Source organism: Engystomops pustulosus, chromosome 1 (assembly GCF_040894005.1).
Source record: "Engystomops pustulosus chromosome 1, aEngPut4.maternal, whole genome shotgun sequence".
NCBI lineage: Eukaryota > Metazoa > Chordata > Amphibia > Anura > Leptodactylidae > Engystomops > Engystomops pustulosus.
The window spans coordinates 19023847-19051831 of NC_092411.1; the positions used below are offsets into that span (position 1 = coordinate 19023847).

Consider the following 27985-nt stretch of genomic DNA (forward strand, 5'->3'; position numbering starts at 1 on the left):
CAGCTCTCCTGTGTGGTGTAGTATATAGAGGATGTGTCAGATCTCCTGTGTGGTGTAGTATATAGAGGATGTGTCAGCTCTCCTGTGTGGTGTAGTATATAGAGGATGTGTCAGCTCTCCTGTGTGGTGTAGTATATAGAGGATGTGTCTCCTGTGTGGTGTAGTATATAGAGGATGTGTCTCCTGTGGGGTGTAGTATATAGAGGATGTGTCAGCTCTCCTCCTGTGTGGTGTAGTATATAGAGGACGTGTCAGCTCTCCTGTGTGGTATAGTTATAGACCATTAGAGAAGCCATAATGTCTTTATAGCCCAGGGATCGTGATAGTATTTAACTTTTCTTTGGTGTAGCAGATAGGAAAATAATGTTGCTCGAAAAGTCTTCCAGTCAGGCACTCGAAATTCGTAGTTTATTAAAATAAACACATCTTACACAACATATACAAACAGTAAATAAGTTTATTGTCCGATTTTGGAGAAATCCGCAATAATTGTCTCCGCCTCCTTGTCCAATCAGAGAGGAGGGATGTGACGATTCTGCTACAATGTAAAAAAAACTATGTATACATTATAAAAACACAAGATACGGCTTTCTTATTTAATGTTTAGGAGCGATTCCACTTCATACTGTTGGGTATGGGGGCTGTCACAACCCTTGAGTTTTATCCCATTCCTTTAGGTATAAACTGGATTTTAAAGGCGAGATGTTACATTTTATAATTACAAGAGATTTCATGTACATGTGATCAAAAATGAACAAAACCCAAAATTAGAACATATATAGTATAGAGGATGTTTATCCATGAAAAGGGCAGCACTCCCAAACAAGGAAATGGGTGTCAAAAAGGTGAAATAGAAGAAGCCTATGGGGGTCATTTACTAAGGGTCTATCGGACGCATTTCCGTCGGGTTTTCAGAATTTTTCCGATTTGCCCTGAATTGCCCTGGCTTTTTGCCGGCTTGTGTGTGGCTGAAATGGGGGGACGGGTCGTTGGACAACCGACAGATTCGCGCAAGATTTAACACTTCAAATTGTGTCGCAAGACACACACTTACAAGCACCGGGTAGAAGAAGGTGAACTCCGGTGGACCTCGGCGGGGAAGCGACGGTTGCAGGAACACGGGCGCACAGGCTAGGTGAATAGCGCCGTCCTTCATCCTCATCGGACCGTCCGATTCGGGGGTTGCGACAGGACCAGACTTTAGGAGCCTAGAACAGATTGGCAGCACCTCATGGATGGTAAGGGCTTTTTTAGGGTGTAGTATAATATTGGGTGTGTCTATTGGGGTCCCTAGACTTATGGGCGTGGTACAGATTGGCAGCACCTCATGCATGGTAAGGGCTTTTTAGGGTGTAGTATAATATTGGGCCATCTATTGGGGTCCTTAGACTTTAGGAGCCTAGAAGTGATTGGCAGCACCTTCACTGGTAATGATCACCTTTAGGTGGGGAATGGGGAATGTGGGGTAAACAACCATCAAGCCCTTCTGTGCTGGATACAGTTGGGTTACGTGACGCTCTTAGCCCCCCAATGCCTTATTCTTTTTCACTCTTTCAGGGTAGGAGATCCTTAAATTTCTTATTCTAATTCATCCTTGAATAATCTGCAGACCGAGGGAAGTGAAGATCCGCCATAATCCAATGTCCTCATTTAGTCTCAAAGAGCAGGAATCCGCAGAAGGTGCAGTAACGCTGATGATCCCCGTGGAGGGCGCCGGTGCCCATCCTGAGCCACACCTCGTCTTCCTTGGCCAGCTTCAGCACAGCGCTGTTCCCCGACGTGTCCTGTTTTCCTTTGGATTCATAACTGAAATTACATTTTTAATAATGCTTAAATTTTCTAGCAGTGGTTTAGGATGGTTAAAGGGTTATTAGCGATGTTCTGCTACTGCTCACACAATCATACAGTCTCTTACCATCACAATCCATCCAGATAAACCAGGGACATCACTCATAGATCCAGGCACCGGGACTGTGGTATCTTCTTATATTTGTTACCCATGCCCTCCTTCCTTCTAAAATCAACTTTTAGAATTATGCTAATTAGTCTGAAGGGCTCTGGTGGATGTTACCAGATCTGTTACACTGACTCCCCCCTCTCTTTGCCTGCTGTAACCTCACACAGTGGGTGGGGTCAGCGCTCCTGCTTAGTGTAACAGCCTATGAAGCTACAACACATAGGTGCTCTGGTAACGCCCCCACAGACCTTTTGGCTCTTTAGCATAATTATAAAAGTTGATTTTAGAAGGAAGGAGGACATGGATACCAGATATAAGAAGATGCCCACAGTCACAGGGAAAAGATGTGGACCTTGTTTTTTTCTTTTATTAAAAGGTTTTAGGGTGATTTAGGGCATCCCAGATTTAGGATGCAGCCACACATTCAGTTTATCAGATGCAGATGATAATGGGTGAGGATTATCATTAAGAAGCGCCACGCTTCCATTTTCACTCCACTCCTGCATCAAAAACTGCATCTGAAAACCCGAAAGTGTGGACACACCCTAAGGGTGATGCCACACATGGCGTTTTTGACCGTTTTTGTCCATTTTTCCCAATTATCTTAATAGATAAACTGGTTGTAAGCAGCCAAACGCATGGTAAACAGCCAAAAACTGTCAAAAACGGATGCGTTTTTAAAACGGACTTAAAACGCACGCTTAAAAACGGATCAAAAATGTCACCCCTGAGGGTGATGGCACACGTGGAGTTTTGAACCTGTTTTTGCTCCGTTTTTAAGCAGTCCGTTGTGTTTTTGACAGGTTTTACCAATTATCTCAAATAAAACTGGTCAAAAACGGATGCGTTTTTGGACGGACTGCTTAAAAATGGACCAAAAACGGGTTCAAAACGCCATGTGTGGCATCACCCTTAGATGTCTCATTGTTTAGCATAGAACATCTGATCGCTGGGGGAGGGGCTTCTGTTATCCTGACCACCTATTGATGTCCTCCAAAAGTAATTCCTGGCCAACCCGTTATTTGTCTCCTCCTTCCAAACTCTGTTGGTTGTTACATTGTTTCTTTTATTCAGGCCCCTCCCCCTCACCACTATCGAATGAGTTAACCGTTTCCTGCTTGTCAAGTCTTCACTTGATGCTCTTTGAAAATATCTCCCCCTGCATAGATTTAGTAAATGGCAGCCGTCGTCCCATCTCTCCAAACACATGAAATAAGAGGAATCTACATATAAATGGCGCGGCGGCATCTTTAAAAGGTCAGGTATGAGAGGATTCTTTATAGGGGAATCCAGCGGGATGAATTATACCGTATATACCGAATCCATAACAATGACTTGGAAATAATACATCAAAAAAATTATTCATGACTGCAGAGAGGGAAATTGAGGCTGAGGATATGAAGTGGCTTCCTATTAACGTGAGATTGGTGGGGGGTGACAGCGTGGCAATTGTCCTGGTCGCAGTTTAGCTGGAATGACACAATTACATATGGTAGGGTCAGTACCTAATACTGCAGATTATTCCAGGAAATATTGGACTAAACTGTAGTACCAGGAATGGCCACTACAACATGTGCGGCGCTGTAGCTAGTCAACAAAGAAGAGGATGCAATGTTCTCTGCAGCCTGTGGGGCTTCTTATAGGTGTGTTCCCACAAATTAAACAGTGTCTAATTGTTTGTAAACCCCCCCCCCCCTCAATCATTAGGGTAAGCATCATTGCTCCTTCAATTATACCTGTATGTATAGGACTGTGATATATGGATTTATATCCAGCGTTGTAGTTTCTCCAAGTGCACTAGGAATGTGTCCTCTTACTGTTGTGCTCTGTACTCACTGCAGCCAGTGTTAGTATTTGTATTAAGTGTAATCATACCTTTATGTATGTTGTTAGTAGCAGCAGGACTGTGAAATATGGATTTAAATATGGATTGTTTATTCTCTAACTTGAGATGTATTTTTACACTGCTGTGCTGTTAGTGCTCTGCGGGCAGCGTTAGGTATTGTCCCTGGAGGGAAGGATAATCATATTTTTGTGTATGTTGTTTTCAGCAGGACTATGAAATATGGATTTATATTCCCAGACCAAGGCCAAACACTGTCTGAAAGTGTGAGGATATGCTCCCATTGCACTTTGAGAAGCTACAATCTTGCAATACAAATCCATATTTCACAGTCCTGCTGCTACTAACAATATTGACAAAGGTCTGATTACACACCCCTCCAGGGACAATACCAAACGTTGTCTGCGGAGAGCACAGCAGTGTGAGGACATGCGCCCAATGCACTTCGAGAAGATAAAATCTTGCAGTTTAAACCCATATATCACAGTCCTGCTGCTAATAACAACATATACAAATGTCTGATTACACATCTTTCCAGGGACAATACCTAACATTACCTGCACAGAGCACAGAAGCTACAATCCTGGAATATAAATCCATATATCACAGTCCTGCTGCTACTAACAAAATACACAAAGGTCTGATTGCACATCTCTCCAATACATAATGGTGACTGCAGTCTTTGTGGTCAGATTTGCTGACAGTTTCCCTTTTAATTAATGAGGAAGAGGGAAATATTTTGGAAAACATTCCTTATTTTCAGTGGAAGCTTCTTGGGCCTCAGTGTCTTGGCTATTACTCACCACCTCCTGACGAGCAGCGTCAGGTTACCATGACATGTATGACGCCCGTCATTGTGGGGACTGGACGGCTTATATCACTATATCTATATCTCATATACTTTCCAGCAGGGGGTTAATACTCCGGATACTTAATCAGCTTTTCCGTAATTTCCCGGCGTTTCCTGCCGCTGTTAATCCCCCCGGTAGATGTGGCCGGGCAGCGTTTATTGTCGGCTGTAACAAGTCACCCCACCGGTGTCACACAGCGGGAGACTTACCTGCCTTAATATAATGACAGCAGGAGACTCCTCCGGAGAGTTATGGGTTATTGATTGATCAATGAGAGTGATAATTTAACCCACTACCTGCTGAATCCTGAGACCACAGCAAATCAACTGCTTCTAGAGAAGAAACAAAGTGCAACCAACATGTTCTAAAACTTCTAATGGACTGTAAATCTGCTGCTGTCCCTATACAGAGGCAGTGACCCTGTACATAGCTAGTCCTGCTCTCAGCTGAGACACCTGTATCCAGTCTAGACAATGCTCTGTGAGCTAAACAGCCTGGACTCCAGACTGATACAATGGGGCAGATTTACTTACCCGGTCCATTCGCGATCCAGCGGCGCGTTCTCTGCAGTGGATTCGGGTCCGGCCGTGATTCACTAAGGCAGTTCCTCCGACGTCCACCAGGTGGCCCGCCAAAATGCACTCAAGTTCATCGGCCTATTCCTGGTGAAGGTAAGCGTGAGTCTCGCAACACTTTTTTTTTTTTAAATGCAGCGGTTTTTCCGAATCCGTCGGGTTTTCGTTCGGCCACGCCCCCCGATTTCTGTCGCGTGCATGCCAGCGCCGATGCACCACAATCCGATCGCGTGCGCCAAAATCTCGGGGCAATACAAGGAAAATTGCCGCAAATCGGAAATATTCAGGTAATACGTCGGGAAAACGCGAATCGGGCCCTTAGTAAATGACCCCCATTGTTACAAACCAGCAGATAGATCTGTGCAGCTGCTGCTGTGTTTTTCTCAACATGCAATACTCTGTAAACTAAACTCCCTGGACTCGTCTGATACATTGTATTAATCTAGCAGAGAGCTCTATGTAGTAGCTACTGATGTGTTTAGCTCACAGAGCATTGTCAAGACTGGATACAATTGTCTCCATTCAGAGGCAGTGACCCTGTACATAGCTAGTCCTGCTCTCAGCTGAGAAGTGGAGACAATTGTATCCAGTCTAGACAATGCTCTGTGAGCTAAACAGCCTGGACCCCAGACTGATACATTGTAAAAAAACTGCAGATAGATCTGTGCAGCCGCTACTGTGTTTTTCTCAACAGCTCTCTGCAAACTAAACTGCCTGGACTCGTCTGATACATTGGAGGTTATTTACCAAGGGTCAGCGGACGCACTTTTGATGGGTTTTCGGAATTTGGGCTGCTGGGACAGGTATTTAACTGGGGATTGTGTTGCACACGATCGGATTTTGGCGCAGCTGCGCTGCTTTCATGCGACAGAAATCGGGGGGGGGGGGGGGGGGCATCGGATGATCAGACTGATTCGGACTGAGCGCGGGATTTAACATTCAAATTGTGTCACAAGACATGTACTCACATACACCGGGAAGAAGAAGGTGAAATTCGTCGGACCTGAGCGGGGAAGCGACACATGCAGGATATCGAGCGCATGATCTTAGTGCACAGTGCATAATTGTCTGACAATGCACTTTCATGAACTCTTCCAGACGGGTAAATAAATGTGTCCCATTGTGTCAAACCAGCAGAAAGATCGGTGCAGCTGCTGCTGATGTGTTTAGCTCACAGAGCATTGTCTACACTGGATACAATAATTGTCTCCATTCAGAGGAAGTGACCCTGTACATAGCGAGTCCTGCTCTCAGCTGAGAAGTGGAGACAATTGTACCCAGTCTAGACAGTGCTCTGTGAGCCAAACACATCAGCGGCTGCTGCAAAGTTCTCTCTGTTGGTTTGTTACAATGTATCAGTCTGGAATCCAAGCAGTTTAGCTCACAGAGCATTGTCTAGACTGGATACAATTGTCTCCATGCAGAGGCAGGGACCCTGTACATAGTGAGTGGGTGGTTTGTGTACCAAATCGCCCTGACAGCTTCCCTTTAAGTACTAAGTAATTAAAGGAAAGGAATATAATTGAGTAATTTCAGACTGAACCTAGAGCGATAGATGTCAAGCAATATCTCCAATATTTAACCCATTCATTTCACTAGATGTACAAAAAAATTGATCTATGACCATGTCTAGGACTTGTGGGTCTCCTCCTGCTGTCAACGGGTCACGCTGTGTTTTGGTCGCCCCCTGGTCTATCACCCGCTGTACCATCTACACACACATTGATGCAGGTGAATAACACGTCGGCCCGTGAGCTGACAATCATTTACCTACAGATTCCATTCTCTCTATGGCGTCTGCCATACAATTTGCTGCTCCGGCCTAAACCCTCCGGGAGCCCAGAGGAGATGGATTGGTGGTGGGGGCGGCCGGCTGTGTGCGGGATTAGACAGACGCCGGGTTCCTTGAGACAAATTGATTGCCGGCTGTGAGTGTTTGTAATTGACATCTGTCCATAACTATATTTGTGGCATTAAGATAAGAGGCAGCGCTCTCCTCTGCGCGCCGGAGATAAGCGTCTATAGAGACGTCCGGCGCTATCTCTATAGGAACAAATAGCAGCAAATACTATGGGAGCCTTACAGAACATACACATGGGGGGGGGGGGGCTAAATCCTTCTCTCTCCAGCTTTGAAGAACAAGAATAATATGTCAGAAACTTATAGGATTATTCTAGTTGTGAACTTTTGTCACCCAAGGGATCAGTTATGATGTTATACTGGGACCTTCCACTTAAAGGGGTTGGCCACTCTGCTAAATGTCTTCCATTAGACATGTCTCTGCATGTATATGTACCTGTGTTTTAGCCTCCTTTCATAGCTACAGCCTTTTCCTGTTCTCTGTATATATACACTGCTCCAGCCCATCCTTATGGTGTCTCCCACTGTATCTTTCTCACACAGTTCTTCTGAGTGACAGATACAGGAAAAGAGGAAGGGGAGAGCAGGATAAGAGAGTCTTAATCTTCTGCTGCAGCTCCTCCTATTTATCAGAGCTCAGACATGTAAACAAAGAATCATGGAGAGTCTGCAGACAGCACTATAGTGTGTAACAAGACTGCTGAATCCCTTGATGAGCATTCAGGGATTATTATCAAGGCAGTAAAGGCATATAGGCAGCTTATGTAGAAGAGTGGCTCACCCCTTTAATGGATGCACTGGAGAGCCCATTGCTTCCCACTAGCATGAGATGTATTTGTATTGTAATGCCATTATAATGTAATGTCAGTGTGTGATCCACTAATGTGGTGACCCTAGATCACTGACAATAGTATTCACCCTTTAACCCCCATTCAAGAATCTTGACCTTGCAGTAGAGTAATCACAAGGTCGCTACCTCTTGGAGATGTCTTGTTCAGTGACAGCTGACCCAAGCGGATCGAGAGAAAGCAAAGGTCAGTGCCAAAAGGATGAGACGAGGTCAGTGGACAATGTGAGGTCAGGACGGGCGGTGATCATACAATGTTGTATACAGGTGATGGGTCAGAGAAGTCACATTAACAAGCCGAGCCACATTTCTATCCTTTACCTTTGCCTATCATCTGGGTCACTTACCTGTACATGCTGACTATGGTATTACCATTATGCATCAGGTAGACGTACACATCCTCCACTTCTTCGTGCTTCAGCATACTAAAAGTAAAAAAGTAGACACCTGGAAAAAAAGACCAGGATTAGGATTAATACCTGAGGAATAGCAGAGCAAATCTCCTCAAAGTGTTTTACAAATAGTTTTGAATATGGGGGGGGGGATCTGCGTCTCCATGTTACATATGTAACATCACAATTTCTAAACATGAGATATAACCACGACATAAGGGAACATCGTGGTTTGGTATATTGCTAGAAGTGCGCAATAGTTTGAATATATATATATATATATATATATATATATATATATATATATATTTAGGGGTCTGCTCTGGGGTCTGTATTCATGTATGGCTCTGGTATCATGATAAATAGGGTTAGAAAGAGACCTCAGTCCATCACATCCAACCTATTGTATTATACTGTGCTGAATGATGTGGGGACTGTATTTATTTAGGGGTCTGGTGTGGGGACTGTATTTATTTAGGAGTCAGGTGTGGGGACTGTATTTATTTAGGAGTCAGGTGTGGGGACTGTATTTATTTAGGAGTCAGGTGTGGGGACTGTATTTATTTAGGGGTCTGGTGTGGGGACTGTATTTATTTAGGAGTCAGGTGTGGGGACTGTATTTATTTAGGAGTCAGGTGTGGGGACTGTATTTATTTAGGGGTCTAGTCTGGGATCTGAATTTGTTTAGGGAGTTAAGTCTTAGGTTTAGGTCAGACTGGGTTTACATTTATTTAAAAGTCTGGTCTGGGGATAATATTGATTTAGAGGTTCTGTTCTTTTTTCTCTTTTTTTCTATTTGGTCTGGGCAGTAGCGGTGATAAGGGGCGGCAAACTGGGCATTTACCTAGGGCTCCCTATCCTAAAGGGGCCCCCTGCATGTGGACTTTTGTGGACAGAGGATGTATCGCTCCTTTATTACCCCTTGGTCGAATCCCCGGGTGCAGATGCTTCTCATCTGTCTCCTGTCTATATATCTATCATCTATCCGTCTAGTTATCTATCTCCTATTATTTTCCCATCTATATAACTGCCTATCTATCTCCTATCTATTATCTATCACTCAATCCTCTATCTCTCTTCTCCTGTACAAAAATGAAAACCAAGTCCGCACAGTGGAGAAAAACCTCAATAGAGGGGGTGCAGAGCCTTCCTAGATCCTGGCAAAATCCTTCAGTAATAAAGTTAAAAAAGTGTAGGCAGCACTCCAAAAATGCAAAATTCCAAAGGGTGAGGTTTATTGAAACAGTGGCGACATTTCGGTGTGAACCACCTTCATCATGAGTGCTGCCTACACTTTCTTCTCTTCTCCTGTATCTATCTCTCCCATCTACTATCTCTCGCTATCTAGATATAATCTACTTTATATTTCTGCATCTATAAATCTCCATCATCTTTCATATTTACCTTCTATCATCCATCTCCCTATTATCTGTCCATCTCCTATATCCCTCCTACAGTCCCATAATGCAGATACTTACCTACTACCGAGCCTCTTACTGACTGTGACTGATCATAGAATAGTTTTACTTTGGGGCCCCACTTTTAGTTATGTCGAGGGATCTTCTTTGTCTAAAACCGGCCCTGTGTCTTGGGTGTAGAAAATCTGCAACCTATATTTGATTAGAGATCTGGGTCCCTGTCTGGTCTGGGGTTTGTATTTTAGTGGACTAAATTTTGGGTTCAAATACATTCTCATTCTGGGTGTGTGGTTTAGGGTCTGTTCTTTTTGGGGGTTGAGTATCTACTCTAGTGTGAGGTCTTATTTTGGGGTCTGTATTTATTTCGGGACCTGTATTTATAAGGGAGGTCAGCTCTGTGACCTGTATTAATTTAGTAGAGTTTAACCCTTTAAACTCAGCCATCCGCCTCTATTATATGCGGGGCTGCAAAGTTACACAGATTCCCCAATTTAGACAACCCAATATTATTATAATGCATGACCTATGCCAACGGGTATTAATGAATTGGAGCTTTTTAGCGGTGTCTTGTTTTACATTAGAAATGGATTTTGCAAATTGTTGGCTGTGAGACATATGAGAGGGACGAGGAGGTGGCCGCCCCAAGTGCTCCCCCTGCTGCGAGTGCAGTGCCGGGTCAGCCAAATAGCATTAGGAGACACAAGATGTGAATGCCTAAATAATGCTCCAAAAGTAAACTAAAGCTAATAATTACACTCATATCCGCATATATTATACAGAATAACCCCAATTATAAAGCTTCAATACTAAAATATTTATTCAGGAAAACAGAATTTGGCATCTGATCTGCCTGATCGTGGTTGATTTTCTAGTTCTACACCTGGATGTAAGGAGCAATGTGATGGTAGGGAGCGCAGAGGTAGTGGTAGCCCTCCCAGCCTCTGGTGCATTTTGGGAGGCCATAGTTAAAAATGCAAATCTCTGCAGATTTTCCATTAAGGACCAGCAGGAACAAGTTTCCAATATCCCAAGTTTGTACTTATCAAATTTACATTTTGTGTGACGGCTTATTTTCTGCGGAACAAATTAGACTTCAAAATGGTGGTATTGAATATTCCATGCCGTGTACTGGGAAGCGGGAAAAAAATTCCAAATGCATTGAAATAGGTGAAAAAACGCATTTGCGCCGGATTCTTGTGGGCTTGGATTTTATGGATTTCACTGTACGCCCCAAATGACTTTATTCTTTGGGTCGGTACGATTACGAGGATACCAAATTTGTATAGGTTTTATAATGTTTTCATACATTTACAAAAATTAAAACCTCCTGTACAAAAATTTTGGGGGGATTTTGCCATCTTCTGGCGCTAATAACTTTTTTATACTTTGGTGTACAGAGCTGTGGGTGGTGTCATTTTTTGCAACTTTTGATGACGTTGTCAATGTTATCATGGACTCTACAACCTTTTGATCACTTTTTATAGATTTTTTTATATTTTTTTAAAATGACCAAAAAAGTGCAATTTTTGTTTTTGGGCGCTATTTTCCATTTCCGTTACGGAGTAAAAAAATTATTATATTTTGATAGATCGGGCCTTTTCGGACACGTCAATATCTAATGTGTTTATGATTTTTACTGTTTATTTATATTTATATCAGTTTGAGGGAAAGGGGGGTGATTAGAATTTTTATGTTTTTTTATTATAACTTTTTGAAAAATTTTTACTATTTTTTTTAGACTCTAGGTTGTCTGATAGCACATTGTAATGAATTGGTTAAAACGAAGCAGCCTTCGGAAGACCCGAGGCTGTCATGGTCACCGCGGGGAGCCACGATCCTTGGCAAGAAGCCTCTTTTTGAAGCCGCCGGCGCCGATCGCCAGGAAAACACCCGTGATCGCTGCCAGCACCGATCACAGGTGTTACCAGTAAGTCATTGCTGCAATATGCAGCAAAGACTTACCGGTTATAGAGAGGGCTCAGCCCGTGAGCCTTCTCCGTGCACCCTGCAGCGCCCGTCTAAACACAAGATCTAGAGTTGGAGCAGTGAGTAGGCGAGCGCCGGCACTCCACAACCGCCATTGCATAGTCTGGTCTGAGGACTGCATTTATCGAGGAATCGAATGGGTCTAGTTAGGGATTTGTTTTAGAGTCTTTGCATGTTAAGATGGGTCTGTCTATTTATTAAATGACGTCTACCACCAGATTGAAGGACTGTATGCGAATGAGCCTGAGGCGATGATTGGATGCAGAACTGTGATGAAAGAAGTGGTAATGCCCAGCTGTCATTGCAGGCCTGGAGGCGTATAGCCGTTGGGCTAATGACTGCACAAAGGGGGTCTTAGTTAGCGGGGTTTTAAGTACAGGAATAGGCCCTGTTTGACTGAGGTGGTTTTTCCTTTCCTTTTTGATATCCTGCATATGACAGGGTGGTGGGGGCTACGTGACTAGGGGCGGGGCTTGTGTCGTGGGTGGTACAGGAAGTGAGCATAGCTTAAATAGGAGCTGCAGACGTCACTCACCCTCTTTCTGGATCGCATTTCCCACCCGCCCTCCCATTGTTTGAGGTGTTTTTGGCTTTGCTTTTGTCACAGCTGGCGGTTAGTTGGGTTATTTGGCCTACATGCCCATTGGCTGGCCGGCATACAGGTGGGAGGGGTTTGCACTTTATGTATGCTGTTATTTAAATTTGTTTATTTGTTCAATTTATATTTTGGAAATAATACAAAAAATATAAAAAAGTAAGAAATGTTTATATGATGGTTAATTTATATAAAGCTGTGGCCGACCCTCATGTCAACCCACAAGTTCAACTTGAGTACAAGTCTCTGTGTGTTTATTAGCGGCGAATATTGGTTCAGGGTTAAAGGGGCCTGTGCTCCCGGTGGTTTGGGCTTAACTTTATTTGGGCTGTCACGTTAAGACAGGAAGCTGATGATGACTAAAATGGTGATACAATGCTGGAGGGCCCAAGTCTGGGAAACATGCCAGGACCTTTGGTCAACATACTAGGTCCTCAGACAATATGAAAATACATTAGACATTTTGGGTGAAAACCAAATTTCACTTTGTCCAAACTTAAGGGTGTTCCCATTAAGTACACTTATCTCTTATACACAAGATAAGAGCTAAATGTCTGATCCCGGTGGCTCAGACCAGCAGGACCCCTGCAATCGGGGAACGTGTATTGCCAGAAGACAGCAATACATGGCCAAGGGGGATCAGTGCTCCATTCCCCAGTTGCTGGGGGTCCAAGGAGTCAGACACCTATGAGCAGACATTGTTTTCCTATTTAGTTGATAAGGAATAAAGGTCCTTAAAGTTGTTTTTCCCACCAAGCAAATTGCTGATCTGTGGGTGAGACCCCCACAGATCACAAGAACAGAGGGTCCTACAGGGTCCCAGGTACCTCGTGACTCTGCAAGATGAATCATAACCGAGACAATTTCTTAACGGCCCATGGGGGCGGGACGGGTAAAAAGAACGGGACTGTCCCGCCTAAAACGGGACGGTTGGGAGGTATGATGAATGGAACGTTCTGCCTTATTCATCTTGGGGAGCGACAAATAGTCCGACAGAGATACCTGGGGCCCCATCGGACCCCCCGTTCTCGTGATCTGTGGGGGTCTCATCACTGAGACCTCCACCGATCACCAAATTAGACCCTATGATGCAGATAGGGCCTCACTTGCTTGGTGAGAAAACCCCTTTAATTCAGTGTCTTGTATTAGTTGAGCTTTGAGAACAATTACCCATTATCTTTTGTTGTTACAGCCGCCTTCTCAAATCCCACAAACCATCCGGAAGCAGCAAATCGTTGCCCATTTTTCTCGGCTAATTTTAGAAGACGGATTAGCTCCTCTGTCGTATTTACACAGGTCAAAGGCCGGCACTCGCTTAATTACCATCATTTGGTCTTAATAGAGAGTAATTCATATGATATCTCATTCCCTGATTACTCACCTGTCACCGGGGCAGAAAATCTTCCGGTCATGACGTCGAAGAAGTTCCCCACGTTTGTTTCCACGCTGCTGAAGATGATGCCGCTATTAATGTTGCTGAAGTGGGTGGCCATAGAGGCCATGAAGGCCACCTGCAAACAAGGAGGAGGACACGGCCGGAGTTACATGTAATACAACTGGTAGAAAGTATCATAATTTCAATAATAAAAAAAGCTATGACCTGAACCTGCTACTTTGGGCTGGTGCATAACAAGCACTGCCCGGTCCTTTACTATGATCTACGAGCATATTGATGCCCCCTATACTATATATATATACATATATATATATCAGGTACTGTATAAACGTACTTACATGCTGGACCCCAATATAAAGTCTGTAAAAGGGCCATAAATGCTATGTGACATCACTGTGTGTATTATCCCTGTACTGTGACATCACTGTGTGTATTATCCCTGTACTGTGACATCACTGTGTGTATTATCCCTGTACTGTGACATCACTGTGTGTATTATCCCTGTACTGTGACATCACTGTGTGTATTATCTCTGTACTGTGACATCACTGTGTGTAATATCCCTGTACTGTGACATCACCGTGTGTATTATCCTGTACTGTGACATCACTGTGTGTATTATCCCTGTACTGTGACATCACTGTGTGTATTATCTCTGTACTGTGACATCACTGTGTGCATTATCCCTGTACTGTGACATCACTGTGTGTATTATCCCTGTACTGTGACATCACTGTGTGTATTATCCCTGTACTGTGACATCACTGTGTGTATTATCCCTGCACTGTGACATCACTGTGTGTATTATCTCTGTACTGTGACATCACTGTGTGTATTATCTCTGTACTGTGACATCACTGTGTATTATCCCTGTTACTGTGACATCACTGTGTGTATTATCTTGTACTGTGACATCACTGTGTGTATTATCCCTGTACTGTGACATCACTGTGTGTATTATACCTGTACTGTGACATCACTGTGTGTATTAACCCTGTACTGTGACATCACTGCATGTATTATCCTTATACTGTGACATCACTGTGTGTATTAACCCTGTACTGTGACATCACTGCATGTATTATCCTTATACTGTGACATCACTGTGTGTATTATCCATGTACTGTGACATCTCTGTGTGTATTATCCCTGTACTGTGACATCACTGTGTGTATTAACACTGTACTGTGACATCACTGCATGTATTATCCTTATACTGTGACATCACTGTGTGTATTATCCCTGTACTGTGACATCACTGTGTGTATTATCCCTGTACTGTGACATCACTGTGTGTATTATCCCTGTACTGTGACATCCCTGGGTGTATTATCCCTGTACTGTGACATCACTGTGTATATTATCCATGTACTGTGACATCACTGTGTGTATTATCCCTGTACTGTGACATCACTATGTGTGTTATCTCTGTACTGTGATGTCACTGTGTGTATTATCCCTGTACTGTGACATCACTGTGTATATTATCCTTGTGCTGTGACATCACTGTGTATATTATCCCTGTACTGTGACATCACTGTGTGTATTATCCCTGTACTGTGACATTACTGTGTGTATTATCCCTGTACTGTGACATCACTGTGTGTATTAACCCTGTACTGTGACATCACTGCATGTATTATCCTGTACTGTGACATCACTGTGTGTATTATCCCTGTACTGTGACATCACTGTGTATATTATCCATGTACTGTGACATCACTGTGTGTATTATCCCTGTACTGTGACATCACTGTATATATAATCCCTGCACTGTGACATCGCTGTGTGTATTATCTCTGTACTGTGACATCACTGTGTGTATTAACCCTGTACTGTGACATCACTGCATGTATTATCCTGTACTGTGACATCACTGTGTGTATTATCCCTGTACTGTGACATCACTGTGTGTGTTATCTCTGTACTGTGACATCACTGTGTATATTATCCATGTACTGTGACATCACTGTGTGTATTATCCCTGTACTGTGACATCACTGTATATATAATCCCTGCACTGTGACATCGCTGTGTGTATTATCTCTGTACTGTGACATCACTGTGTGTATTAACCCTGTACTGTGACATCACTGCGTGTATTAACCCTGTACTGTGACATCACTGTGTGTATTATCCCTGTACTGTGACATCACTGTGTGTGTTATCTCTGTACTGTGACATCACTGTGTATATTATCCATGTACTGTGACATCACTGTGTGTATTATCCCTGTACTGTGACATCACTGTGTATATTATCCTTGTGCTGTGACATCACTGTGTATATTATCCCTGTACTGTGACATCACTGTGTGTATTATCCCTGTACTGTGACATTACTGTGTGTATTATCCCTGTACTGTGACATCACTGTGTGTATTAACCCTGTACTGTGACATCACTGCATGTATTATCCTGTACTGTGACATCACTGTGTGTATTATCCCTGTACTGTGACATCACTGTGTGTGTTATCTCTGTACTGTGACATCACTGTGTATATTATCCATGTACTGTGACATCACTGTGTGTATTATCCCTGTACTGTGACATCACTGTATATATAATCCCTGCACTGTGACATCGCTGTGTGTATTATCTCTGTACTGTGACATCACTGTGTGTATTAACCCTGTACTGTGACATCACTGCATGTATTATCCTGTACTGTGACATCACTGTGTGTATTATCCCTGTACTGTGACATCACTGTGTGTGTTTTCTCTGTACTGTGACATCACTGCGTGTATTAACCCTGTACTGTGACATCACTGTGTGTATTATCTCTGTACTGTGACATCACTGTGTGTATTAACCCTGTACTGTGACATCACTGTGTGTATTATTCCTGTACTGTGACATCACTGTGTGTATTATCTCTGTACTGTGACATCACTGTGTGTATTATCTCTGTACTGTGACATCACTGTGTGTATTATCTCTGTACTGTGACATCACTGTGTGCATTATCCCTGTACTGTGACATCACTGTGTCTATTATCCTGTACTGTGACATCACTGTGTGTATTATCCCTGTACTGTTACATCACTGTGTGTGTTATCTCTGTACTGTGACATCACTGTGTGTATTAACCCTGTACTGTGACATCACTGTGTGTATTATTCCTGTACTGTGACATCACTGTGTGTATTATCTCTGTACTGTGACATCACTGTGTGTATTATCTCTGTACTGTGACATCACTGTGTGCATTATCCCTGTACTGTGACATCACTGTGTGTATTATCCTGTACTGTGACATCACTGTGTGTATTATCCCTGTACTGTGACATCACTGTGTGTGTTATCTCTGTACTGTGACATCACTGTGTATATTATCCATGTACTGTGACATCACTGTGTGTATTATCCCTGCACTGTGACATCACTGTATATATAATCCCTGCACTGTGACATCGCTGTGTGTATTATCTCTGTACTGTGACATCGCTGTGTGTATTAACCCTGTACTGTGACATCACTGCATGTATTATCCTGTACTGTGACATCACTGTGTGTATTATCCCTGTACTGTGACATCACTGTGTGTGTTATCTCTGTACTGTGACATCACTGTGTATATTATCCATGTACTGTGACATCACTGTGTGTATTATCCCTGTACTGTGACATCACTGTATATATAATCCCTGCACTGTGACATCGCTGTGTGTATTATCTCTGTACTGTGACATCACTGTGTGTATTATCTCTGTACTGTGACATCACTGTGTGCATTATCCCTGTACTGTGACATCACTGTGTGTATTATCCTGTACTGTGACATCACTGTGTGTATTATCCCTGTACTGTGACATCACTGTGTGTGTTATCTCTGTACTGTGACATCACTGTGTATATTATCCATGTACTGTGACATCACTGTGTGTATTATCCCTGTACTGTGACATCACTGTATATATAATCCCTGCACTGTGACATCGCTGTGTGTATTATCTCTGTACTGTGACATCACTGTGTGTATTATCTCTGTACTGTGACATCACTGTGTGTATTATCTCTGTACTGTGACATCACTATTTTTCACACATTCATTCATCTTCCAGTTTACTGAATGTTCTTAATTTCCTTTGACAAATGACACAAACTTCTTCCAAACATTAATAAAGAAATCTCCCTGACAACACGCAGCGAGCGGGTACAGAAAAGTTAAACGTGCGAAAAAGAAGAAAGAAAAACCGGATATGTCACCATGGAAACCCACCGTTCCCTCCCGGACTCAATTATTGGGGCTGGAAAACATTCAGATATACAAGGAACTTGCGCGTGTTATTAAAGTAATTGCGTGCAGCGAGATAACGTAAAAAGTCAGAACCTTCACGGGACGGAAGACGCAAATGTCACATTACGTCGCCATCTTCTCCTTCCTCCAGAAATCGTAAGGATGAGACAATCTTGTGTTTTCATCATCTGCAGACACCTGCCCCCGAAATCCGCCTCGCCATGACACACACGCAGATAGGATGTCGCGACCATCTGCTCGCAGCGTCAGGTCTTGTGGATATCTCCGCTATCAGCCTCTCAGTAATTACCTAAAACAAACACCCTCCTGCAACTTTGTATCACTTCTCGGAATGAAGTTCTTCTGTTATGTGCGTTTTATATGGTAATGGGCTGAATCTTCCCGATGTCTGATTTACTTAAGAAAATTGCTTCGATATGAGACGCTGTGTAAGATCCTAGAGTCAACGGTCAATCGAAGGTTATTGTAGTCCAGGAACAATGACGGAATGATAACATCCCATGGATAGAGATTTACCCCATATTCATGGATGAGGTTACACTCTTCCCTTGCCGCGCTGCCTCCTGCCCTAGTCGCACTTGATGTTGTTGGTGCAACCTCTCTAATTCTGTCCCCAGATACCATCATTGGGGCTCATTTACTAAGGGTCCGAATCGCGCACTTTCATCGGGTGTCCCGAATATTTCCGATTTGCACCGAATTGCCGCCGGATTTGGCGCACGAGATCAGACTTTGTCGCATCGGCACCGGCTTTCACGTGACAGAAATCGGGGGCGAGGCCATCGGACAACCTGACGGATTCGGCAAAAACCGCGGAATTTAAAAAAGAATTTGTGTCACGAGATCAGCACTTACATGCACCAGGAAGAAGAAGGTGAACTCCGGCGGACCTCAGCGCAGAAGCGACACATGCTGGATATCGGGTGCACGGACCTTAGTGAATCCTGGCAGACCCGAAATGGCGTCGGACAATGCGCCGCGGGATTGCGACTGGACCGGGTAAGTAAATGTGCCCCATTGTCTAGGTATAAGGTTCCTAGCATTCTCCATCCTGTGATCCTGTATTCCCACTTTTTTTCCATGTTCCTGACCTGAGCTTACGTATCCAGTTTAGTTTCAACTACAAACCTTAGGCTGCCCTCAGTCTCTATCTGGACTATTCTGCCCTGACCTCGGCTTGCTCCTGACTACTCTTTGCCTTACCCTTGGTGCTTCACTCTGACTTCTCTTAAAGGAAAAGTACCACCAATTATTGTAAATCAAGCACACTTACATGCAGGTGAGTGACCCCTCTGGCAGGATCCGCTCTTCTTTTAGCTTTTTATACCATTCTTTTTACAGAAAAGACTTTAGAAATGAGCCTCAGGGGCTCCAGACTCAGTTAGCAGCTATGGAGTCTAGAGCCCCTCAGGCTCATTTGAATAATTTTTAAAACCTTTTTTTTTTGTAGAGCAGAAGAGTGGATCCTGCCAGAGGGAGCACGCAGCAGCATGTAAGTGTGCTTGGTTTACAATCCTTGATCCTTGACCCACCCTAATCAGCTTCCCCCTACACCACTGATTGCTCCTGTCTTCTCTTATAGTCACTGGGGGACATCTACTAAACTATTTTTGGAGTAATATAAAAGGTATAAAGCATAGCCCTTGCTACTTTCCAAAAGGGAGGGGTTGGGAGGCTATGGAATAGGCGTGTCCACTGATCTCCAATGGATTTATCATGTTCTATGCCAAACAACTGGATGAATCTATGAAACCCTTCCTCGGCTGAGAACATTTTGAGTAGCATCACCCCTAACACTATACAGGTCCCCTACTGACTAAAAAATTGATATTTTAGGTTAGTATTGGTAGAAGAAATAAAACTAAGAGCTACTAGGTCTTCTGTAAAAAGTATACAATGGGTACACAGAGAGTCGCACCCAATTCTTCAACAAACTAGGAGCCAAAAGATCTGAGTGGACCCCCAAACCAACTGGGATGGGGCTAATTGAACATCGTGTTGCCGGTGCCAGACTCATATCACAATTGTCCCCCATATAAAGTCTATTCACCTGGACATGTAGGTGGTCATCAGGCTGGGCAGGCTTGGAGGACAGATATCCCACAGCTTTCCTAGGGATATTTCCCAGTGTTGCCGGTCACATGACCTACTCTTACCTGAAGCTCCGGAGGAATTCCCGGATATCCCTTCTCCCCTCTCAGGCCAGGGTTGCCCCGCTCTCCTCTTGGGCCCATATCTCCTTTGTCGCCCTTCTCACCCTTTGCCCCTTCTTGCCCGGCTGCTCCATTGTTTCCATTATTTCCATGATTTCCTGTACGGAGTACAAAAAGATTGTTGTGATTGATTTTTCTAAGAAAACTTTATCTACTATAATCATGTGACAAAATCAGGGCCGCTAACTTTTTAGTTAGTTTCTACACTACTCTATGAATTCATGGAGTATGGAAATAACAAGTACCGCTGCATCCTGGGATGTACAGCAGGATTTACAAAACCACACCCTTTTCTCTGACATCACTTCCTGCTCTGTGGTTATTGGCTAAAATTGCACCTCACCGACTTCCTGTTCTGCCCTCCCCTTGTTTTCACGTAATTTGGGTAATCCTGAGTGTTTTCTCCTTTATTTGGACCCCGAGGCACAGAAAATAACCTAAAAGGGGCACCACACTACACTAGAAGAGTGCAGCCAAAATGCTTGTCTGAGGGAATGTCCAATATTAGAAAAACTTTGCTGCTTCCTAAATAGTGCCACAGCCGTACAGAGGCTGTATGTGGTATTGCAAATTCTGCAATCCGCCGGTGTATATGTGTGGTGCTGTTATTAGAAGCAAAAAGCCTTGTTTTTCTAATCCATGACCAATAAGTATATATTATTACCATATTAAATATATGATAATTACATTTATTAGAGCGGTACAGGAATACGTGTGTGTATTACAGCCCTCTACAGGGGGAGATTTATCAGAAGTCTCTGAGAGCAGAATTGTTCTAGTTGCAGTGGCAACCAATCAGAGCTCAGCTTTCATTTTCCCACAGCCGTTAATAACATTAAAGCTGAGCTCTGATTGGTTTCCACCTCAGACACTTCTGGTAAATCTTCCCGCTAGTGTATAGCAACGCTTATTACTAAGCCATTCTCCCTCTGTGTATAGACTCCAGGGGGAGATTTATCAAGCTGTCTAAGTATGTGCTTACTTGCCCATCGCAACTAAGAACAGCTCAGCTTTCACTTTGGTTGCCATGGGCAACTAAGCACATTCTCAACTTAGACAGCTTGATAAATCCCCCCCCCCCCTTACAGATAACAGACTATAAGTGTTACCCCTCCCCTGTACGACCTCCGCTGACTTCAGGCCATGTGATACAGGAACCTTTCTTCATGTTATTATCTTACGTATCACAATCTATTACTGTTATATCTTCCATCCACAACCATCATTGACCTCAGGGAATGTAATATTGGATCTTCTTCGTGTTATCACCTCTCGCACATATCACAGCCCGTTTTACTTATATCCCACATGTACAACCTCCATTTTCTTTAGGGGATGTAATATAGAAACCTAATAATACACTGTTATTATTATTCCCCCTCTCCCTCTGTACAGACTCCATTGTCCTTAGGGAATGTAATATAGCAGTGATGGCAAACCTTTTAGCAGCCGAGTGCCCAAAAAGCAACCCAAACCCCCCTTATTTATCGTGAGGTGCCAACCAAGAATTAAAGCAGTGACTTATTGCTCCCTGTTCTTTAACAACTTTCAATCTTATTGGCCTCCTGAGGAAAGCAACACAGTAGAAAGATGCATCATTCTAGCTTCTTTCCAGTGTCCCTCTGTGCACAGAGAATCGTGGGGCCAGCAGGAGGTCCTTCAAAGATAATTCGGCCCTGTCTATTCATTCTCCCTCTTCCTACAGTCCCAAGTAGTGAAGTAAGTATGAAAATATCACTGAAAGCCGCATCTTTTAAGTTGATTGGAACTGCAGGAAGATTCTTTGAGTCCTGTCTGGTGTGCTGGGGCGATGGCCCGGGTGTCCACAGAAAGGGCTCCGAGTGCCACCTCTGGCACCCGTGCCATAGGTTCGCCACCACTGTAATATAGGAACTTTTCTTCATGTTATCTCTCTGTTACTGTTATATCCCACCTGTCCATCCTCCTTATGTTATGTTCCCTCTATTACACATCACATATTATTACTGTTATATCCCACCTGTCCATCCTCCTTATGTTATGTTCCCTCTATTACACATCACATATTATTACTGTTATCCTCTCCTTGTACAGACTCCGGGTACTTTGTGTTATAATATATAACATACAGACTATAACTATTACCTCTCCCCTGTACAAGCTTCATTGACCTTAAGGGATGTGATATAAGATCCTTTCTTTATGTTATTATCCTCCTTACATTTCACAATCTGTTACAGTTTTATCTCCCCTTTACAACCATCATTGACCTTAGGGAATGTAATATGGTGACTATTCCTCGTGTTTTGACCTCTCTTATCTCCAGTCACCTCAAACTGGTAAATGAGGAACTTTTCATTGTAATTTTACCCCTAAAACAAATCAACAAGGAGTCATGGTTTATGATTGTTTCCTATAGGGTAGGTGTGATTCCTATAGAAGGGGTCGGTGGATGAGCCATTGCAAAGATAATAGGGCTTATTTACTAAGGGTCCCGCAGATCGCACTTTTGTCGGATTTTAGAAATTTTCGGGAATTTACGCCACTGTGACAGCTATTTAGAAGGGAATTGTGTTGCACGCAATCGGATTTTGGCGCAGCAGCGCCGACTTCCATGCGACAGAAATTGGGGGGCGTGGCTGTCGGACGATCCGACTGATTCAGACTGAGCGCGGGATTTAAGATTCAAATTGTGTCACAAGACAATGCACTTACATGCACCAGGAAGAAGAAGGTGAACTCCAGGGACCAGAGCGGGGGAAGCGACACATGCAGGACATCGGGCGCACGATGTTAGTGAATAGCGGCACAGTGCATGATCGTCGGACAATGCACTTTCGGCAACTCCGAGGGGCCGGGTAAGTAAATGAAGCTCAATGTTGTCCCTAATCAAACATTTGCTCGATTTTATGACAACTTTGTAAATTCTTAGTTCTTTTTAGCTCTGGTGAATATGCAATGAGACGTTCATGTCCAAATGGACCGAAAAAAAATTGTTGTTTGTTATAGTCTTTAAGCCTCTAAGTTGAAATTTTTTGGGCATTTTTGACTAAATGTATAGGCATGAGATAGGAGATGACCACAAAGTGTCCCTGCAATGAAAGGGTTAAATTCCTGCGCAATATCTTGCCTGCACCCAGAGCTGTTATTTTCTATCAGGGAGATGTGATATGATCTGCACAGATTGGGAGAGACTCTTCCTCCAAGGCTTCATGTATACAGCGTATACCCTCTTCTCCCAGCAGTCTCTTTGATGTTATATCACTTGTAGTGCTCCTATCTGAGATATTCCTTCACAATTACCTGGGATGCCGGGTGGTCCCGGGAGTCCTGGGGGTCCTGCAATTGGTTGTTGAAATCTATATCCGAAGTCTCCCCGACAGCAGTTACTACAATCTGGTTGCTGTGGGGGCTAAAAAAAAAGATAAAATATATCTATAATTATATGTAACCCAAAAATGCAACATTGTAACAAAAATATCACAAAATTATTGACAGGTCGGTTCATAAAACTTTAGTTACATTGACTTTCCGGAGTTACATCCTGTAGATCGTTTATTAAAAATTAAAATAGAAAACATAACAATAATCATCAATCCAAACATAACTAACTCCCCTATTATATACATATATACACTATATACATATATATATATAATAATTCACCTGCTGGCCCGGCCAATTCACACAGAACACAATAACATTAATAACATGCAATAACATTACAAACACAAAACATAAATAATAACTACACCTTATACCACTCCCACCTGCCAATGATCAGAGCATAAACCAAAACCCCCCAAACAACCAAAGAACAATCAACTTCATGAACCAGAAATAAACCACAAGCACAAATTAACATAAAACACATCCCACAACCTCTAATATCAGATCCCACTCACTATTCACTCACTATTCTGCTGGTGCAGTCACTGGGGGTCATTTACTAAGGGCGCCCGATTCGCGTTTTCCCGACGTGTTACCCGAATATTTCCGATTTCCAACGATTTCCCCTGAATTGCCCCGGGATTTTGGCGCATGCGATCGGATTGTGGCGCATCGGCGCCGGCATGCACGCGACGGAAATCGGGGTACATGGCCGAACGAAAACCCGACGGATTCGGAAAAACCGCCGCATTTAAAAAAAGAAAAGTGTCGCGGAGCTTGCACTTACCTTCACTAGGAATAGGCCGGTGAACTTGAGTGCGTTCCGATGCTCTTCAGCGCAGCAGCGCCACCTGGTGGACGTCGGAGGAACTGCCTTAATGAATCCCAGCCGGACCCGAATCCACCGCAGAGAACGCGCCGCTGGATCACGAATGGACCGGGTAAGTAAATCTGCCCCAGTGTGTACATACATGACATTACTTATCCTGTACTGATCCTGAGTTACATCCTGCATTATATACCCAGAGCTGTACTCACTATTCTACTGCTGGTGCAGTCACTGTGTACATACATGACATTACTCATTCTGTACTGATCCTGAGTTACATCCTGGATTATACCCCAGAGCTGCACTCACTATTCTGCTGCTGGTGCAGTCACTGTGTACATACATGACATTACTTATCCTGTACTGATCCTGAGTTACATCCTGCATTATACACCAGAGCTGTACTCACTATTCTGCTGGTGCAGTCACTGTGTACATACATGACATTACTTATCCTGTACTGATCCTGAGTTACATCCTGCATTATACACCAGAGCTTTACTCACTATTCTGCTGGTGCAGTCACTGTGTACATACATGACATTACTTATCCTGTACTGATCCTGAGTTACATCCTGTATTAGACTCCAGAGCTGCACTCACTATTCTGCTGATGGTGCAGTCACTGTGTACATACATGACATTACTTATCATGTACTGATCCTGAGCTACATCTTGTATTATAATCCACAGCTGCACTCACTATTCTGCTGATGGAGTCACTGTGTACATACATGACATTACTTATCCTGTACTGATCCTGAGTTACATCCTGCATTATATACCCAGAGCTGTACTCACTATTCTACTGCTGGTGCAGTCACTGTGTACATACATGACATTACTTATCCTGTACTGATCCTGAGTTACATCCTGTATTATACATCAGAGCTGTACTCACTATTCTGCTGGTGCAGTCACTGTGTACATACATGACATTACTTATCCTGTACTGATCCTGAGTTACATCCTGCATTATATACCCAGAGCTGTACTCATTATTCTGCTGCTGGTGCAGTCACTGTGTACATACATGACATTACCTATCATGTACTGATCCTGAGTTACATCCTGTATTAGACTCCAGAGCTGCACTCACTATTCTGCTGGTGGTGCAGTCACTGTGTACATACATGACATTACTTATCATGTACTGATCCTGAGTTACATCCTGTATTAGACTCCAGAGCTGCACTCACTATTCTGCTGCTGGTGCAGTCACTGTGTACATACATGACATTACTTATCCTGCACTGATCCTGAGTTACATCCTGCATTATACTCCAGAGCTGCACTCACTATTCTGCTGCTGGTGCAGTCACTGTGTACATACATGACATTACCTATCATGTACTGATCCTGAGTTACATCCTGTATTAGACTCCAGAGCTGCACTCACTATTCTGCTGGTGGTGCAGTCACTGTGTACATACATGACATTACTTATCATGTACTGATCCTGAGTTACATCCTGTATTATACTCCAGAGCTGCACTCACTATTCTGCTGCTGGTGCAGTCACTGTGTACATACATGACATTACTTATCCTGTACTGATCCTGAGTTACATCCTGTATTATACACCAGAGCTGAACTCACTATTCTGCTGCTGGTGCAGTCACTGTGTACATACATGACATTACTTATCCTGTACTGATCCTGAGTTACATCCTGTATTATACCCTAGAGCTGCACTCACTATTCTGCTGGTGCAGTCACTGTGTACATACATGACATTACTTATCCTGTACTGATCCTGAGTTACATCCTGCATTATATACCCAGAGCTGCACTCACTATTCTGCTGCTGGTGCAGTCACTGTGTACATACATGACATTACTTATCCTGTACTGATCCTGAGTTACATCCTGTATTAGACTCCAGAGCTGCACTCACTATTCTGCTGCTGGTGCAGTCACTGTGTACATACATGACATTACTTATCCTGCACTGATCCTGAGTTACATCCTGCATTATACTCCAGAGCTGCACTCACTATTCTGCTGGTGCAGTCACTGTGTACATACATGACATTACCTATCATGTACTGATCCTGAGTTACATCCTGTATTATACTCCAGAGATGCACTCACTATTCTGCTGGTTAGGTAACTGTGAACATATAAGACAATGGGGCAGATTTACTTACCCGGTCCTGTCGTGATCCTCGAGGTGCATTTTCTGAAGAGGATGAAGTCCGGCGCGATTCTTCAAGATCGTGCGTCCATTTTCCTGCATCTGTAAATCCCGCGGTTTGTCCGAATCAGTCGGGTTGTCCGTCGGCCACGGGCCCCGATTTGTATCGCATGCAAGTCAAAATCCGATCGCCTGCGACAAAAACCCCACTTAAATGCGGCGCAAATCGGAAATAGTCGGGAAACCTGACGAAAATGCGCCATGCGGACCCTTAGTAAATGTGTCCCAATAACTTATCCTGTTCTGATCTTGAGTTACGAAGAAGATGACCACAGTCACAGTGATTGGATCTATAAGTAACTGTCCCTGGTTTATCATGATGGATGCTGTTCTTTCTTTTGGGTAGTTATGAGATTTGGTAGAACCCTTTAGACCTCACTAACTTCTAAATTATAACATTTCAGCACAAATCATAAAGAGAAAATCTTACATGAATCAACATCCAAATATTATATGCTGTATATATAGATAGATAGATAGATAGGAGATAGAGATAGATAGATAGATAGATAGATATGTGATAGATAGATAGATAGATAGGAGATAGAGATAGATAGATAGATAGATAGATAGATAGATAGATAGATAGATAGATAGATAGATAGATATGTGATAGATAGATAGGAGATAGATACAGAACTGTACAAAATTAATTGTAAAAGTTTTCATAAAGAAATAACATAAAAGTCATATAAATCATATAAAACTAGCAGCTACTAAAGTAAAAGCTGCCAAATACAACTAAATCCTGTAAGCGCCGGCTTTCTCAATGAACTTGTTAATCCACCATCACCACAAATTTCCATTTTCGGACTCAAAACTGTCTAAGAAAAAGTTAAACTTGCCAAGCTATGTTATAATAATGAAATACATTAAGAAAAATGCAATATAACAACATATATACAGTAAAATGGATGAGATGTAGCAGAGCTGAGCCATTAATGTGGCTGGAAAGGATCCAACATGTTCAGCTCTGCTACATCTATACAGCAGGGATAATATAGACGACTGTTCTAATAGAAGCAGATAGAGATAGAAGAGGAAGGCAGAGTACCTGGACTCTGTGTGAGGTCTGGTCTAGCTCATCTACCTCGGGGTCCCCCAACTCTTTTTGGGTAGCAGTATTTACGGTAAAGGTCTCAATGTGGAGATTCCGCTCTCCCACTACTTCCCTGCTGGATATAAAGCCCGTCCGTTGATGGTGACTCCCAACTACTTTTGCCAATGGTTTATTAGATCTTCTCCTCACCTCCATGTGTTCATCTTGACCAAGGCAACACGGCAAAGCAAAAAGAGCCAGAAGCCCCAGGACGCCAAGATGGAGCCTCGGAGCCATCAAGGTCCACAATCCAGGCAGAGGCATCAAAAATGTTCCCGAAAAATCACTTTC

At 43.2% G+C, this 27985-nt stretch overlaps 1 protein-coding gene across 2 annotated transcripts; it reads right to left on the reverse strand.

Annotated features, from left to right (window-relative positions):
* Positions 1-399: 399 nt before the first annotated feature.
* On the reverse strand, positions 400-27982 carry C1QTNF3 (C1q and TNF related 3). Of its 2 annotated transcripts, none has more exons than XM_072112365.1 (6): positions 27845-27982; positions 23483-23591; positions 20144-20298; positions 13706-13835; positions 8281-8380; positions 400-1806 (listed from the first exon to the last, which is right to left on the reverse strand). In XM_072112365.1, exons 1-6 carry the CDS (start codon positions 27956-27958, stop codon positions 1647-1649), a joined length of 768 nt encoding a protein of 255 aa, XP_071968466.1. In that variant the 5' UTR covers positions 27959-27982; the 3' UTR covers positions 400-1646. The 2 variants fall into 2 exon arrangements, with proteins under 2 accessions (XP_071968466.1, XP_071968382.1); XM_072112281.1 differs by having other exon boundaries at positions 27650-27971.
* Between the last annotated feature and the right edge of the window lie 3 nt (positions 27983-27985).

What these genes read in the sequence shown, in the direction of transcription:
- C1QTNF3 (XM_072112281.1), bottom strand. Translation starts at nt 27,958, where the DNA reads ATGCCTCTGCCTGGATTGTGGACCTTGATGGCTCCGAGGCTCCATCTT. An exon ending in GGGACCACCCGGCATCCCAG is followed by an intron (nt 20,299 to 23,482) that starts GTAATTGTGAAG and finishes TACTCCGTACAG; the next exon opens with GAAATCATGGAAATAATGGA. An exon ending in GAATTCCTCCGGAGCTTCAG is followed by an intron (nt 13,836 to 20,143) that starts GTAAGAGTAGGT and finishes CCTTGTTTGCAG; the next exon opens with GTGGCCTTCATGGCCTCTAT.